Source organism: Paramisgurnus dabryanus, chromosome 14, assembly GCF_030506205.2.
Source record: "Paramisgurnus dabryanus chromosome 14, PD_genome_1.1, whole genome shotgun sequence".
NCBI lineage: Eukaryota > Metazoa > Chordata > Actinopteri > Cypriniformes > Cobitidae > Paramisgurnus > Paramisgurnus dabryanus.
Genome location: NC_133350.1, coordinates 15,956,006 through 15,973,005, shown reverse-complemented (window position 1 = coordinate 15,973,005; position 17,000 = coordinate 15,956,006). Strand labels below are relative to the sequence as shown.

General features: G+C 39.5%; 2 protein-coding genes across 3 annotated transcripts; one reads left to right on the top strand and one right to left on the bottom strand.

Moving 5' to 3' along the window:
* The first annotated feature begins 148 nt into the window (after positions 1–148).
* mon1bb (MON1 secretory trafficking family member Bb) lies at positions 149–4,682 on the top strand. 2 transcript variants are annotated; one of them, XM_065241243.2, is made up of 7 exons: positions 149–544; positions 651–729; positions 799–1,377; positions 1,452–2,244; positions 2,573–2,720; positions 3,532–3,706; positions 3,792–4,682. In XM_065241243.2, the coding sequence occupies exons 2-7, from the start codon at positions 672–674 to the stop codon at positions 3,800–3,802; spliced, it is 1,764 nt and encodes a 587-aa protein (XP_065097315.1). In that variant the 5' UTR covers positions 149–544; positions 651–671; the 3' UTR covers positions 3,803–4,682. The 2 variants fall into 2 exon arrangements, with proteins under 2 accessions (XP_065097315.1, XP_065097314.1); XM_065241242.2 differs by having other exon boundaries at positions 150–544; positions 629–729.
* Positions 4,683–4,746: 64 nt separating this feature from the next.
* Positions 4,747–16,152, bottom strand: brpf3a (bromodomain and PHD finger containing, 3a). Its single transcript, XM_065241239.2, has 13 exons — positions 15,826–16,152; positions 12,880–14,402; positions 11,956–12,109; positions 11,107–11,238; positions 10,877–11,005; positions 10,474–10,786; positions 9,532–9,804; positions 8,895–9,443; positions 8,720–8,798; positions 7,608–7,693; positions 6,430–6,518; positions 5,929–6,083; positions 4,747–5,841 (listed from the first exon to the last, which is right to left on the bottom strand). Exons 2-13 carry the CDS (start codon positions 14,388–14,390, stop codon positions 5,658–5,660), a joined length of 3,654 nt encoding a protein of 1,217 aa, XP_065097311.1. The 5' UTR covers positions 14,391–14,402; positions 15,826–16,152; the 3' UTR covers positions 4,747–5,657.
* Between the last annotated feature and the right edge of the window lie 848 nt (positions 16,153–17,000).

Below are 17,000 nucleotides of genomic sequence, written 5' to 3'. Positions count from 1 at the left end.
GATAAAATACGAATACTTGAAAATTTACTTTTATGTAGAAACTAAAAATACTTAAGTAGTGTCCGCCTTTGCATTTATCAACTGTTGTTTATATTACATTGGTGCTTTTATTTTGAAACCTGTAAACCGGTAGTGGTTGCCGTGGTTATTTGTTTTTGCTATGTTTTTAACGTCAAGCTTCCTGAAGAACCGGCGGCTGGATCATTTGCTGTCTAAGCGAAAACGAAAGATTTTCTTGGTTTTAATGATAACTCATTAATTTTTTTTCCGACATGAATGCGATGGTGACGAATAGTGAACATGTTCACGAGATGAGTCGTTTAGCGGAAAAGAAGAGACACCACTCATCTTAATGTATACTGTCCTAAATTATTGTCCTGTAATCTCGTTAATGGAGATCTTCGAGATTTGATCCAGTTGTTATTTCTTGACTCACATCGCTCGATAGTTTTTCTTTTTTTAACCGTGTTGAAGTGCTGCAGACATGGGATAACAGCAGTAACCTAATCTGATTAATAGTGTAGACGTCACCGTCTCAGACTAAGTACGCACATTCATACATTACAGTTAAATTGTATTAAATGTTTTTTTCTTAATAATGCTTGACTCTGTCTCTTAATAAATTCAGTTTTAATGTTGACATGAATCAGAGCAGTCAAGAGACTGAAAACATGTCGGAGGGAAACATATGTGATCCATCCATCATTCCTCAGTGTCTTGATCAAACAGGTAAATAGCATGCATACTATTTCAAACTAAACAGAAGTACAGAATGTAAATGCTTTATCTGCTTTTCAGATGTTGCCTATTCAGACAATGATGCCCCACCAGAAAATCACACAGAGGATGACCATTGTGTGAATGAAGATCACAGGATGCCTTCACACCCCGAGGGGCTTTTGGAACCCAAGTCAGCAGACCTCACATCAGAAGATGATACTCAAGAGCACACAACAGACATACAGAAGCTACGCATTGTTGATTATGACACGTCTTTGTGTGCTGGAGGTTCAGAGACTGATTCAGGGAAAGCATCGGAGGACTCGGCCTTAGTGGACAACGGTCATGATGACTCCGGCGAGTTTGTGGTGACCGTGTTAGCCCGGGGTGAGTTGGAAGAGCAGGGAATGGGTGCGAAAGGTGCTTCTTCTCTTCTTTCTGAGACACCTCTAGGACCTCCATCCCATAGGAATGAGGATGTGACGGGAGATAGTTGGAGGCAGCACAGGAAGCACGTGTTTGTGCTGAGCGAAGCTGGGAAGCCCATCTACTCCCGTTATGGTAGCGAGGAAGCCCTGTCATCAACTATGGGGGTGATGATGGCTCTCGTGTCCTTCGTTCAAAGTGGAGACAATACAATTCGCTCTGTGTACTCGGGTAAGATTACATCTGTTCGATTTCCAGATGATTATTATTTCATGTACAAATAATAATCACATGATCTTTTCTAGACGAGCACACTGTCGTGTTCATGCAAAGAGGTCCTCTAGTGCTGGTGTCCGTTTCCAGCAGTCGGCAGTCGGAACAGCAGCTCCGTCACGAGCTCTCCTACGTCTACAACCAGATCGTCAGCATCCTCACGCAAGCCAGCATCACCCGCATCTTCGAGCACAAAAAAAACTACGACCTGCGGCGCCTCCTGACCGGCTCCGAGAAGATTCTCGACGGTCTGCTGAACCTCGTGGACTCCGACCCCAGCATCTTACTCTCCGCAGTGCACTGTATCCCCCTGGCATCGTCTCTCAGGGACTCCCTCAGCCAAATCCTCCAAAAGGCCATCACGCCCAATCTGGTCTTCTCCATCCTCATAGCCAAGAAGCAGCTGCTCACCATAGTCCAAGAAAAGATGGTCATCGATGATGCCCGACTGGACCCTGCCGACCTCCACCTGTTACTTAACCTCATCGGGGCTTCATCCGCCTTTCAGGCCGGGGAGATCTGGACACCCATTTGCCTGCCCAGCTTTAACCCTGACTGTTATTTCTATGCTTATATCTCCTATCTGGACCCTCCAGAATGTACTGTCTGTCTGGTTCTTCTCTCGACCGATAAAGAGGCATTTTATTCGGTGGCTGAGTGTAAGAGAAAGATCGAGGAGGCTATGCAAACCCAGAATGCTTTGAACTCCATAGCCAAGGCTCACCTCTACAGTGTTAGTCAGGTGGGAGTGTCTGATCTCAGGCACTTCATGTACAAGCCTTTTGATGTGCCCGACAATCATCGCCAGTTAACACAGTTTACCAGGTGAGTCATTTGCATATTTGATTGAAAACCCTTCCTATATAATGCAAAGAACATTCTGTAAAAATATAACCATGATATCTTTAATATTGACTAAGATTGATGGTCCTAATCTCATAATCAGATTATAAGACTTAATTTCACATACAGGGACATATTTAACTAAAACTAATAGAAATCATATTTTCTTCATTATTTGTTAAAAGACCAAGAAGAAAAGAGACTAAAATGGCTTTTATTGAGAGCACTCTGCTTGTCATGAGACTGTGCTATAATTTTTGAAAACAATTTGCCCCCACGCCTAATGCGATTATTGTATTTGTGTCCGCAGTCCAGAACTGGAAGCCCCTTACAGCAGTGAACAAGAAAGGATGAGACTACTGGACCTCTACAGAGACATGCACGGTCGCATCCACAGTACCTCACGCCCGCTCAAGCTTATATACCACGTGGCTGAACGTGAGACTCTTCTAGCCTGGGTATGTGCATACTGCTGTCATATGGGTGATTCTCGGGAAATTAGACTTATGAGGTGTCATGAATCATTTTGATAAAAAAAAGTAAATGCAAAGTAAGAGTATCAAAATAAGTAGCATACATGTTACAAACATCTCTTTATGTACTATTTAGCACATGATTTTAAATGTTTTTTCCACATTTAAGGGAACAATTTTCATTACCGTAATGTGTCCATGACTGGATTTGGGCTCTTTGGCATGGAAATATTTATAATTAAAAAATAAAAAGCTTCAGTGCATGTTATACTTTAAACATTTACAGTAAAGAAACATGTGGTATTTGGTGATCATTGGTAAATGTAGAGACAATAATAAAGAATATAACTGTGTCCAAGACCAATTTTCTCATCCTTGTTTAAGCCCTCAAGGAACTAACATTTTCAAATATATATATATATATATATATATATATATATATATATATATATATATTGTTGGAAGGGACATAATTGACTGTGTTCAGACCTTAATCTTAAATGTGCAAAAAAATTGGCTTTAAGGGCTTTTAAAAAAATCTGATGCTGGACACCTTCTAAGTCTGGATTTCGTGAGAATCACCCAGATATTTATCTATCCAGAGTAATTTTCACACACGGCTGCGCAGACCTCCAAAGATCGAGTTACCTTCATGCCTAAAATTTGCAAATGCTTATTATGCTAATTGCTAATGAGGATCATGACCTTGCACCAGATGAGCTCTCTACATGATTGGATTTTTAGCCACGATTTAATTACACGTCGCCTAAAGCTGAAATTGAAATTGTCGTTACAGGTCACAAGCAAATTTGAGTTATACACGTGCTTCAGCCCCCTTGTTACCAAAACCTGTGCCATCAATGCCATTACCAAGCTGCTGCGCTGGATCAAGAAGGAAGAAGATCGTCTCTTTATTCGCTATCCTCCAAAATACTCCACGACCCCCAACCCTAGTAAAAGCTCTAAAGGAGGTAACACTGCACTGAATCAGACTTATTAGACTTTTATTTCACCATTCCTTTTATGTACTAACTATTAGTATTGTTTTTGTTTCAGATGCACACTAGTCGCGCTGTGACCACTAAATCATCAGTTTGTGAATGTCCTGCATCCCTGCATTAACACTTACATCTCCTAAACTCACTTTTAGTAGTACAGTGAATCTTATTCAATACATATAATTGATGTTATTAAGATTTTTTTGAGGGGGTTGTTTGACAGACACATCCTGGACTGGATCTGATGTGAATTTATACATTTAAAAAGGTGATTTTTTTCTTTCAAAAGAAGAAAGTGAAGTTTAGTAAGACCTTGTTTCCTTCCTAATCTTTTCAGATGCATTACATAACAAAAGCCCAATGAAATGAGGATACTTTCTTGTCTTAATGTGTGTCGGTTGCTGATTTGCTTTACAGCAAAGTTCATGTTTTAGTGATTAAATTGCATTCGGTTAGGACATGTTTGTTATGCTAGAAAATGAAATGATTTTCAGATGATATGAACTGTCCATCAATTCATTACTTGTTGTTTAGAGGTTTATATTTTTCTTTGTTTTATATTTAAAACCAAACAAACACACCACACCTGGTTTTGTGAAGACGCAACATATCAATACAATATGAGGAAGACACTTATTATGAAATTATTTAATTCATCACAGTTCTCATTGAGTTTGTGCAGAACACACTTTACTGTCAATAATGTGTTTTTCCTATTATTTGCAAATTGTGACATTTACACGTGACATATGATGATAATAATAAAGTCCATCATTACATTTGGGTTGTAAACCACTGGACACAATAGTAAAAAAATTAGCAATGTAAGATTGGATTTTTTTTTACTTTTGGAGAAATATTTTCTTGCATTTTCAGTTTCTGTTCCAAACGTTGTTATTCAAGAGGAATAATATATTGGTGCTGTAATAAATCTCAGAAGTTGCTCAAATTATATCTTGAATTTTTAAATATTTACATGCAACCACAGACTGTATAAAATCAATGAAAGCACATCAGCGCAACAGTGTTTATTATTCTCACTTGAGAAAATACTACCAACATTTTTGTTTGGTATTAATAGCTTTTTCACAGGCTTTAAAAAAGAAAAACACGTTTCTCTTTACGGTGCATACATGATTTAAGAGACTACATGATATTTTATTCTATAATGTTCTCCCACTGTAGACCACTAAAGCTCTACAGAGCTGTTAAATAAACCTTGATACTATTAAATAACCTTTCCTTAACCACTTAAAATAAATAAAATGACATGTACAAAGTTTGGCATTACTTAATATACATTTTAGAATTTAAAAACACATCTGTGCAAAGTTTCTACATGCATGTATTATTTACACAGTCATCTCCACCCACAAATACAAGCTCATTGACAAAACTTTAAGACACTGGGCCACATACTGACTTAAAAAAAAATTATGCTGGGTGTTAAGTAGTGATTACAAAGCATCTCACAGTAAGTTCATGTAAGTATGGAAATACACAATGTGATACCTGATAAACACACAACGTATATATGGTCCCTCAGGTATTTGCACACACGCACTACACAAAATCTTCCTCTCAGGATTGCACCCATTTGGAAAACTGTTGTGTAGTGCAACCTTGAAAGTACCTGAACCATACTGCCCAAACACCCTCCTGTGCCGGCGATGTTAGTCATACTGTAACATCACATTTAAAAAGCAAGTTGACAATTGTAAGTGGCTTAATGTTTCTAGATGCTTTGAATAAATTAATAAAACCAGAAATAGTCATGGACAGTAAAAAATTTAAGAGAAATGATGACAAGAATTATATTAAAATTGAAAAGAGCAGGTATTAAAACCATTAACATTCACATATCTTCATACCATATACCTTCATTAATATATATCAGTAGACATACATTTCATATTCAAGTGCTTTATATAAAATTTGAGGGGTTAAAGGTCGAGTTTTCCTGCACGTGACTCAGATGTGTCATTGCTCTGTCGTAAGCCTTGTGCACGGACTTTCGCACATTCGGTTTCTTGCCCTCCATCAGACGAAGTCGGTCAACCGTGTCGTCATTGCCCATGTGATGGAGCTTGTCCAATGGCAGCCACTGCCTGTGTAAACAAAAACCAATAAGATGACTTTTTAGCAGTGTAGACTTTTGTGGTAACGAGTTCTTAGTCATTGATGTTTCACCTTACCAGGTTCTCTTTGTATCGAAAAAGAGCACAAGAAAGAGCTTCTCATAAGTCTCGTCCTGTCTGCGTCTGCCTAAAACCAAAACGTCTTTAGGAGGCACTGGGATGGGAATCCCGTTGTGAAGAATTCCTTCCCGGGGCATTTTAGGATCGACAATCTATCGGAAAATAATCATTAGTTTAAAATATTCAAGTTCAATCACACATTTAAAAGACTCATTAAGAATTACATTTTAGGCTTAAGTCTAGCCCAGACTAAAATGCATTTTTGAGCTACCTTAACTCAAAACAGCTTGCGCTGGCATATCTTAAAATATATCAGTGCTATTATTTTGTCATTATTTTGATGCACACCAGTAAGACACATTTATAAAAGCTACTTAAATGTCTACCTAAGTTTACCTACGATTATTTCATAAGCCAAATGTTGACTATCACCCCGACAGGTTTTGATTAAGAGCTATGCTTTTATTCCAAGCATGTACAAAAAACCATGTTCCTTACCATTGCGGGGTATGAGGGGTAGCCACGACATTTCGCCCAAACCAAAGTAAGAGGCTCCATTTCTTGGTACTTTTGAGAAACAGCTCTGCCTAAAAAAGTAAAGACTCATATTAGTGAAGCGAGAAAAGACACAATATTCATTTAATATATATTTGAAATATAGATAACTCAGTTTTAAATTTTTTTTAAACATGTTTATTATTATGTTATCATGTTTTCATTGTGTTTTATTGTGCTACTTAGCTGTATTTTTTTTTTAGTTATGAAGGCTTAAAGGACAAGTTCGGTATTTTAGACTTAAAGCCCTGTTTTCAGATTGTTTATGGTGAAATAGAACGGTTTTGACTGAAATTTCGACATTTGCGGCTGCCCTGAGAATTTTCGCGTGATTGTGTTTCACCTCCCACCTTTACAATGGGTTTAAATGTGCACTGGAACAATCCTTCCTAAAATGCATTAAACTTTCGTTTACAAAGACGTGAAACTCACCGAGTGGTCAGGGGTGTTCACTGATAAGCTCACACAAAAATCGCTGCAAAAGACGCATTCCAACAGGTTTTATCGTAGTTTTTACCAACTCAATTGACTTGTATTAGATGTCCTGTGAGGTACGGTATTACTCCACGCCGGGAACTTTGTTTCTATTCTTGCAATTGGCAATGGCAGATTAGCGCCACCACCTGGGCTGGAGTGTCTATTATTCAAGCTCTAAGCGGAAGAATGTACGGGTGTGAGGCGTTTGGAAAAATAGGTCCACAAGTTAACAACGAATGCTAAAACACCGGTTGGAAATCATCTTTTGCAGCGATTTTTGTGTGAGCATATCGGTGAACACCCCTGACCACTCGGTGAGTTTCACGTCTTTGTAAACGAAAGTTTAATGCATTTTAGGAAGGATTGTTCCAGTGCACCATTAAACCCATTGTAGAGGTGTGAGATGAAACACAAACACGCGAAAATTCTCAGGGCAGCCGCAAATGTCGAAATTTCAGTCAAAACCGTTCGATTTCACCATAAACAATCTGAAAACAGGGCTTTAAGTCTAAAATACCGAACTTGTCCTTTAAATCAAAACAAACCAACAGCAGTTTGATTGATATTAATTGGAATGCACAAAACAGGATTTTTTAAAAATTAAAACTTTTTTTCTATTTGATCCATATCCATGTTTTACCCACTTGTATTAGAAACTCCATTTCCTTCCTCACTAACAGGAACTTTGCTCAGAGCTGGTTTACCACGACTGCGCTTTGGAGGTGAGGAACTGGAAAAAAAAGAAAATATGAATGATGAACATTACTTAATTTACTAAGTTTAACTGTATAATCAGGCTGGGCTCTGTTTATTTCTGGTATTATCAGCTGTCTTATACGGTCAATACATTCCCAGTAGAAAAAAGTACACTAAAATACACTTTATTTAGGTACACTTATCCTATTTTGGTGCACTAATTTTGTACTTAATAATATACATGAATTTGTCTTTTTGAACATCTTAAGTGTACTCAACTGTGCTATTTTGAGACAACATATACTCCAGAGCGACGTATAGTCCAGAAAATATGGTATACTAAATACCAGTAATACTTAAATAGATTTTTAGTGCATTGAAATAAAAGTCGCATCAGTCAAAAATGCATTTTGAAGGGGAAGACACATATATAAGTCACACTGGACAAGACGCTGCATTTATTTAGAAAATTATTTCACAAAATCCAAGCCGAAGAACAGACATTTAATCTGGAAAGGCAACAGCACACAGAACAGCAGGCTGAATAGGTGTCCATACATATTAACGTAATATTACCATTTATTTACCGAACACAACAGCATACAGAACATACCTTGGAGGCTGAATAGGCTAAATGAACACGACAAGATAAATCAAGTTCAAAAAGGTCCCGAAGTCATTCTGCATCACTGAATCAAATTAAACTACATATATACAGAAGCAGCATAGAGCGGACTCTTGCGGCTGTAGACGGTTATGGTTTCTCTTGGTTCGTATAAAATAATTTTGACATATAAGTCGCACCTGTCTCCAAGACCCGGCAAACTATGAAAAAAGTGCGATTTGTAGTCCGGAAAATACATTACTTTGTTCTGTGCGTTTCTACTGTGTCTGTACGCTCAAGTACATGTCAAAAAATGAACTATACTCCAGGCTTCAGGCACTGCACATATTAATGCCTGCTTTTTGATAAATTGCTTAAATTAAATTACAAAATTTACTTTAATTATTTCAAACAGCTGACAACTGCTGATCAGAGCCTTGCGTGACAGATCACTACCTGTGTGTTGTGAAAGTGGGAGTGCAGCTTTCCGAATCTGATGAGTTGCCATTGTGTCTCTTGAGTCCATTTGTCAAGCCTAAATAAAAAGCATTAGATGCTTTAACATATTAAACAGATCATGGCAGATAGCACTTAAATCATCGATCAATAAAGTTCAGTAACAGCCTCATACCGTTCTCTTCAGGCAGCGAGTGGGACTTTTCACCTTCGCCGTCCGAACACATGCTTAGTCCTCTGGATCTCAGTTGATGCGGTGACGGAGAGGGGGATTTGGACCGAATGTTATGCTCAAGTGGCGTGACACCATTTTCTACTTTGCTGACTCCGTTCTGCAATATCACAGACTTTTCTTTTGTCAATCTGGCTCCGTTTTTAGCTTTCTTGAAAAGGACAGATGTCCGACGACCCACACCCATCTTAGGGGAGGAGGAGGAACTCTCTCGAGAGGATGCTGTGTTAAAAGACTCCTCCTGTGGGCTGGATGCCACTGCTTCATGTTTCTTTGTATGGCTGCTCTCTACAGTTGGATCTTCACTGTGTCCTCTTTCTTTTGCTTTCCCTCTTTGTCTTCTGCTGCCAGTTTTATTTGACTGTCCTGCTGTGGTGGTTTTTCCTGTCTCAAGGTTGAACATTGGTGGATTTGGTGGAGCGTCACCAGGTAAAGGTGAGGAGGCTGGACAAGTAGGTTCTTGAGCTTTTTGTGATGATGTTTTCTTGGTGTCTTTAATAAATAAATAAAAAATAAAGGATTTAAGCATGAACTAACACATTTACACATTATGATTTACCTATTTACTCCTGGACATTACCTGGATTTGAGGTAATGAAATCCATTTTGTTTTCACATTTTTCCTCTTTATTCTTTTCCTTTTTAAGTTTTCCGTTCAGCAGTCGTGACTTGCGGCCCTGGTGGCTGATCTTATGACGGAGACTGTTAATTTCTCTTCGCAGCAGACGCATACGCTTTGTCCGGCCACCGCTGGTGCGCATGGACGACACCAGATCCAGTTTGTCCAGTAGGTGTTTCAGCTGTTCCTCTGGAGACAAGTGAACCCGGTTTTCGGGATCAAGGAGCAGATCAACTGTAAATTAATTTAAAAAAGAAAGAAAATTTATATGACAAAAAATCTTTAAGCACTGCATTAAAAGTAGAGATGCACCGATTGCAATTTTCTTGGCTGATTCCAAGCAATCTTTAGATGCAATGTACGTTATTTATATGTCATTGTTCAGGAAATGCACCCCTTAGCAAAGAAATCAATATAGGCACAGGTGTACTGCACGGGTGGTTCGGGTCGCTGTCGAAACGGATCACGGCTGTGACGTTATTGCTTGCGCAACTGGCAACAAAAGGACTGGCTCGGAATCTCCGAATGTCGTGAGACTGATGGGCCGTATAACGGTCTGGCCCATCATGTGGGTCGGCAGTGGCTCAGTGGTTCATGTAGGTTGTCTACAAACCAGAAGGTTGGTGGTTCAATCCCCAGCTCCACCGGACCAAGTGTCGTGGTAACCTAACCCCAGCTGCTCCCGACTAGCTGGCTAGCGCCTTGCATGGCTGACAACGTCGTCGGAATACGAATGGGTGAATCTGAGGCTAATTGTAAAGCGCTTTGGATGGCCATTGGTCTTTTTAAAGTGCTATATAAATGCAGTCCATTTACCATGTGTAAAATTGTCCAATTGTGGTCTCTGGCCTGTCAATCGGTGCATTTCTAATCAAAATAAACGGTTTAAAGCGCTCTGCTTACCTTCGTCCCACCAGGAGACTGTAGAGCCATGTGTGCTGGGCTTCTCTGGGAGGTGCATGCCTGTGCTGGGATCAAGGCCTATGCTAAGAGCCTGATGTTGGGCGTGTCTCAGGATAGCCCCTCCCACTTCCCGCAGCTGCACGGCAGCCGTGTGGAACACAGTGTCATTGGAGTTGTACTCCAGACAGTTGGATATCATGAGATTAAAATCGTTTTCCAGATCAGCCACCGATGAGTATTTATGAGCCTCCAGCCTGTCATGCATTGCAGAGAAGTCCATCGGCTCCGAAACGAACTCCAGATAATCTGGAACCTGGAAAAACATTAAAAGAAATATTGAAGAAAGATAAGACTGAAAGAAAACATGAATGTTATTTGTTGGAATACCTTGTTATTCCCTCACCTCCTTTAGACTGACAGGTGCGGTGAAAATGCGATCTGTGTCTTTCTCCTGTAGCTGTTCCAGTGTAGAGCGCAGAAACACCAGCGCGGGGGTGAGCTGTAGCTCCAGAGCAGCCTGTTGAAGTTTCATCTAACAAGAAAAGAGAGCCAAATTCAATCAACACTGCAAATTAGTAATTACCTCAGACCTGCTCTGGTGCTCAGAAAACAGGCCTTGTGTCAATGCATTACCTGTTCTCTTTTAAGTCTCTCTCGCTTTCGTATGAGCTCAATAAGAAGTCGAGCTTTCTCCAGGTCTTGACGTAACTTCTGCCAGTACTTCAGCTCCTCTCTGACAGCCTGCAACTTTGCATCTGGTTCTCTCTAGGATATTACAAAAATATAATGCACAAGGGTTGGGGGTGTGTGTAATTGAAATGTGTGAATCAGTGGCGGCTCGTGACTGCTCATCTGAAGGGCGCTAATTCAAAATAAGTGTTCAGAGTGTCATGTGTGTTGCTTGCGTTTTCAAAATATGTGTTTGTTGCATCATGTAAACCATGCGCATCACGTGTTTTGTCAAAATAAGTGCCTGCTGCACACGTGTCAAAACCGTTTATGATAAAAGAGACGCTCATGTTCACAAAATACACGCAAGACACTCCCTTAACAGTAAACTCTGATTATGCATGAGATTATGCGAGTATCTGGCGTCTCTTTTATCATAAACCCTTTAGACGTATCTGCAGAAGGCACTTATTTTGACAAGACACATGATGCACATAGGATCTCTCGACGCGCTGAACACATATTTTGAAAAAAGGAACCACACACGACGGGCTACATACATGTTGTGACGAACTTCGCATCGAGTGCCCTCGAAAAAAGAAGTAATTGGCCGCCACTGGTGTGAAAGTGCATTCATTTCTAAATTCTTTATTGTCATTGTAACAAGTGGATGTACATCGAAATTAAGTGCAATAAAGTCACAGGCACAGTCTCTGTATCATCTTAATTATTGCATATTAGTGGTTGTAATAAGACTTTTATGTTGTTGTTTATAGGCAACAAACACTATTTGATGTATTAGAGTACACTGACCTGCTCTGACTTCTGAGCCTGTAGATGCGTATGCAGTCGACGTATGAGCGGCACTCCATTACGAGAGTGACGTTTTAACAGCCAGTAGTTGTGAAGTCTTTGCATGAATTGATTCTTCCTCTCAACAGACACTCCCGTGCAAATCTTGTTGAGCCTATTCCAAAAACATAAAAAACAAAAGACATAAAAGAGCAATCTCAGCCTATTTTACTTTCATATTTTGACATGAAACTTGCCAAATGAAAAGATCGCTTTATTTTATAGACAATTTTTTAGACGTAAACAACACTAATCCAAAATTTTTTTTTTATTTTGCATATATAACTAAGTCTTAAAATTGTTTGTTTAACATTTCCATTCAGTTGTAAATGTTCTGCTGGTTGTATGTTTTGTAATGTTTGTGTAGCGTTAAGAAACTAAAACAGGAAGTGCTTCTGGATCAGTGTGGTCTTGCAAGATGGTCTATATTAAAAAAATACCATATTATTGCTTTAGGGGGTGACTAAAATGCATGTTTGAGCTGCCTCAAGATATACAAGATATCTTACGATATATCAGTGCCATTTTTTTGTCTCAAGATGCACACCAGTATTGTTTTTTTTTGTAGGGCATGTTTGTAAAAAACCTAATATAACGTAGGCATGGTCTTGGTTTAATCTAAATCCAGGAAACTACCCCTAGATGTATATTTTAGCATTCACACTGATACTTTTCGCATAATAAGACCAAAAATGTGCATTTAGAAAGTAAATAGAGACATTCATTCATGTAGACATAACACTAAAAACGGATAAAGTAATATTCCTTAAAATAAACTCACTTCCATCGAAGAAAAAATGTTGTAAGATCTACATGCTAACAGTGAGGTGAGTCTTGGGGAAGATACCAGACATAACAGACAAAAGACTAGACAAAAACATTTACCTAAAAGACGGGATCTGTGGCACCAGAAGGAGCGGTATTCCTGTCTTTCGTGAGCTCCCGGGCGCATTCTTCCGTGTTTTCTTTTGTTGCGTAGCTGAACCTTTTTTACGCCCATTTTGGTTCTGCTGCAGTGGAGGGCCTAATGTGTATGACCTTTGGCCTCTGTTACCCCTGCCTCCGACTAACCCGCTGTCGTCATCCCCATTGCTGGTCGTGCCAGGGGGAGAATGATTCTCGCAGAACGCTGTCTTCTTCACTGTAAAAGTTGTCCCGTTTGTGCCCGTCTCACGCACGGGGTCGATTTTCATATAGAGCCCGGCTCTCTGGGCACAGGTAACATGAAACGCCCTGTAGCAGTTTGCTTTGTGGCACTGAATAGACGCCCCCCTGCCTTTCTGTTTACACAGGTAACAAGTGAGTTTCCATCTCGCGGGAGGAATGTTTTTCACTCCTTCAACGGGCTCCAGGAACACAGTGTTGGCAAAGCACACTTCAGGAATCCATATGGCACAAATGACATGGGCCCAGTTTCCATCGCTGGTTTGTTTGAACGCACCTCCGCGATTTGGACAGAGGACGCAATCCACGGGACGTGATGGGGACTGCAAGCAGCGCCTGCACAGCCACTGGCCCTCTGGAATGTAGGGCACTCCGTAACATTCTTGGTGCACGGCGAGGTTGCAGATATCGCAGAACAGAATGACGTTGCTGTTGAGACACTCATCGTCGAGGCACACGCAACAGTAGGCGTCCTCGTCGATGGTGCTTTGCGACAGCGCCTGACTGCGAGACTCTAAAATGGACTCTCGCTCAAGTCTGTCAATCAGTAGTTCGAATGTGTTAGGAGGAACTGAAGCATGACCGTCAGACACACGTTTTTGGTTGACCATCTCTAGCCAAGCCATGTCCTCCTCATCCATGTCATACTCAGCCTCATTGTCCAATTCCTCCCCAGACTTCTCTATGTAGCGATAATAAGCTACAGGAAGGGGAGGGACCTGTGGAGCTGTGAAAGACTCGATCTTACGAAACATAGGCTTGGGCAAGGGGCTTTGTACGTGGGTGTGATGCGTTGAATAGACGTGGCTTTGTGACCCACACTGAGATTTTCGGTTTTTAGCTACGTGTTTGCCATCTTTCTTCTTGCTTTTTAAAACAGCTTGTTTGTTTCCCTGCCTGGCTTGACTCAGGATCTGCTCACTGTTTTCTTTGTTGCTGTTGCACTCGGTGAGATCCTGGGCTAGCATCTCATCCTCGGTTACGACCGAGAGCTGGTCGCAGATGTTGATACGGTGGAGCCTTCCCTCCAGCTCAATCTCCACCATTTTCTGAGCCTGTGCGTATGTAAGAGTGTCTCTGGTCGTAGAGAAGTTCAGTCTGCATGGAGAAGGTGGACAGAAAAAAGCTTCCATATCACCATGGCTGGATTGACCATCCAGGTCCTGATTCCTTCCTTTGACCACTGCCTTTCCAGCCTTTGACTGGCTGACTCGCTTCTTAAACTTCCTCATTGAGGTTGATACCTGTTACAATATAAAAATATTTTTAATATTTCCCCATAAATGTTTTTCAATAGAGAAGAGCACTTAGTTAGCAGCACTTTGACCGTAGTAATATTGACGGAAGTTTGAGAGAGAGGCGCAGTAGTCAGGAGTGTTGATGTTACTGTGCCCGAGGTCGAAGTCGGGCAAACTAAGTGCTCTTCCAACATACAATATAGTTCTAATTTTTTATCCGCTTACAAAATCACCACATTTTATTTTGTACCACCATACTTACTGGTGTAACTACTCATGTAACAGTCTTTAAATAGGGAAAACATGGAAGTGTTTGGTGGCTTCTAAATTCACCCCTGTTTGGATCCTAAGGAATGAATGGGGCTAGGCTAAATGCTAACACATTCACAACGCGCTGTACAAAGATTAAGTGCACGCATTGAAAAAGGATAGGCATGTATTAATTATTCTAAGTTGAGGTAAGAACATAGTAAAATATTGAAAAACAGTGGTGTTGTCCTTTAACTTTCAACCCTGTTTGTGCATCAATAACTGCAAACCAAAATTTGACCCCAAACTAACTAGTTTGCTATATAGTAGAAGTTGTGTCACCCATTCTGGTGTGAATAATTTTGATTATTTTGTCTCTGTAGCTCAACTGGTAAAGCATTGCATTTTCAACGACAAGGTTATAGGTTCACATCCTGGTAAACAAAAAAAAAGTTTACCATGAATGCACTGTAACTTGCTTTGCAAAAAAAAAATGCTAGAAAAGTACACAAATCACACATTTGTGTTTTGACTGTTGAAATTACACTTAATTTTTAGGAGTTCATGCTGTTTAATTAAACATAAAAAGTATAAGTGAAAGCTTAATAGCGTACAACAAAACAAAAATGTTATTACTACTAAATAAATGTGCATCAACACATGAATATCTATATTTGAACGTTTGTAATATTGTGTATCCGGCTAACCAATAATATGACGCGCAAAAAACATGTGACTTGTGCGGACCAATCACCAGGCAGACCTTCAACGTTTCCTCGACCCAGTTGACGTAGTTCGGTTGCAGAGCGCTAAATACCAATCCTGAATCGAGACAGAAGAGTCAGCAGCCATTTTAGCAAGGCTGATGTCCAGTATAAAGCTCGATTGTTTTTCCTGATAACAAAACTCTCACGGTGCAATATGCCTAATTTACTCTCTGGCAATCAAACTACAAATAACCGCATATGCCGATATATACATTTTAAGTCCTTGAAGAGAATAAAGCACTTGTATTTAAAACGCGCTGTGTACAGACTGAAAAGACAGCCAGTACACGAGCGCCGTACAGTAACGTTACTGGAGCCATATTTAGAGAGTGCAAGCGTGCAACTGCAGTGCTAACTGCTCCAGCGACGCTGCTGTTTATATTCAACAATGTTACATAAATCAGAAAACTTACTCTTTTTATCGATTACACGAAACGACAGGGAATGCCGGTCATATCCAGGCACGACAGCGTCCTCTTCTGTAGCAAGACAGGTTACCTCAGCCCTCCATTGAAGCGACTTCCCACAAAAACGCTCCTAAACACTCCTCCTACCTATCCACACATTAATTTTACCTTGACATCGTGCTCAAATGTTGCAAATAGTCCTTTGACATTGTTGCAGTGTGTATCGTGTGTATTGAACGTTGGTTTGTTATTAAATTGGGCAAGAAAAATACGCCCCTTTAGAAAAAAACGAATTCTCCGCGTTGGGTTTGCACTTGCCGCGCGCATCGCTCGCTCTTGTCTGTGATTGGTCCAAAGGGTCATCTTGAAGTCACCCAGCATTGTGGCAGCCCGTAAACGACTAATGCGAAGATAAAAACAACAAGGGACTTTTCCTGGTCTGTATGTACGCACAGTGTCCATGCTCGCTAGCTACTGTAGATAAAACAGCGCTGTGTATTGTATTTAATTTTTTGTGGTGTCAGATTGTAAAATAATAAACCGTATTTATAATAACCTGCCACACTGTAAGGAAGGAAGGATGATGACTGAAATGCATCAGTGTGCAGTCTTTTATTGTTTTAATAAAGGCTTTTTAACTTTTACTAGAAGAAGTGACATTTTTGTAATATACTATATATTATATTATATATATACATATGTATAATATATATTTGTGTATATATATATAATATATATATAATATTTTTGTGTGTATATATATATATATCTATATATATATATATATATATATATATATATATATATATATATATATATATATATATATATATATATATACACAAATAAACACATATACACCCCACAACGTAATAATTACCAGGTACACACACACACACAGAGACATATATTATATAATTATTATATAAAATAAAAATACTATGCAATAATGCAAACCAATTTTTATTATAAGAAATGTATATTTTTAAATATATGTAATCAGGTCAAAACATTCAAACATCTATTCCCTTCAAATTTACATTCACAACATTTCACAACTGTCATTGTGAATTTTTATGAATTTTATTCTGACATGATATCAGATATATAATTCGTTCTTTCATACGTCCCCAGAATATTATATTTACCCACTTTTTTATTATAAGTGTTTGAATGGCTTT

Excerpts from the sequence above, each read along its gene's own strand:
- brpf3a (XM_065241239.2), bottom strand. The coding sequence starts at position 14,390 with ATGAGGAAGTTTAAGAAGCGAGTCAGCCAGTCAAAGGCTGGAAAGGCA. Across the intron at positions 6,084-6,429 it reads ACCCCTCATACCCCGCAATG|ATTGTCGATCCTAAAATGCC; the intron begins GTAAGGAACATG and ends ATTTTCCGATAG. Across the intron at positions 5,842-5,928 it reads TTCGATACAAAGAGAACCTG|GCAGTGGCTGCCATTGGACA; the intron begins GTAAGGTGAAAC and ends TTGTTTACACAG.
- mon1bb (XM_065241242.2), top strand. The coding sequence starts at position 642 with ATGAATCAGAGCAGTCAAGAGACTGAAAACATGTCGGAGGGAAACATA. Across the intron at positions 1,378-1,451 it reads AATTCGCTCTGTGTACTCGG|ACGAGCACACTGTCGTGTTC; the intron begins GTAAGATTACAT and ends GATCTTTTCTAG. Across the intron at positions 2,245-2,572 it reads CAGTTAACACAGTTTACCAG|TCCAGAACTGGAAGCCCCTT; the intron begins GTGAGTCATTTG and ends TTGTGTCCGCAG.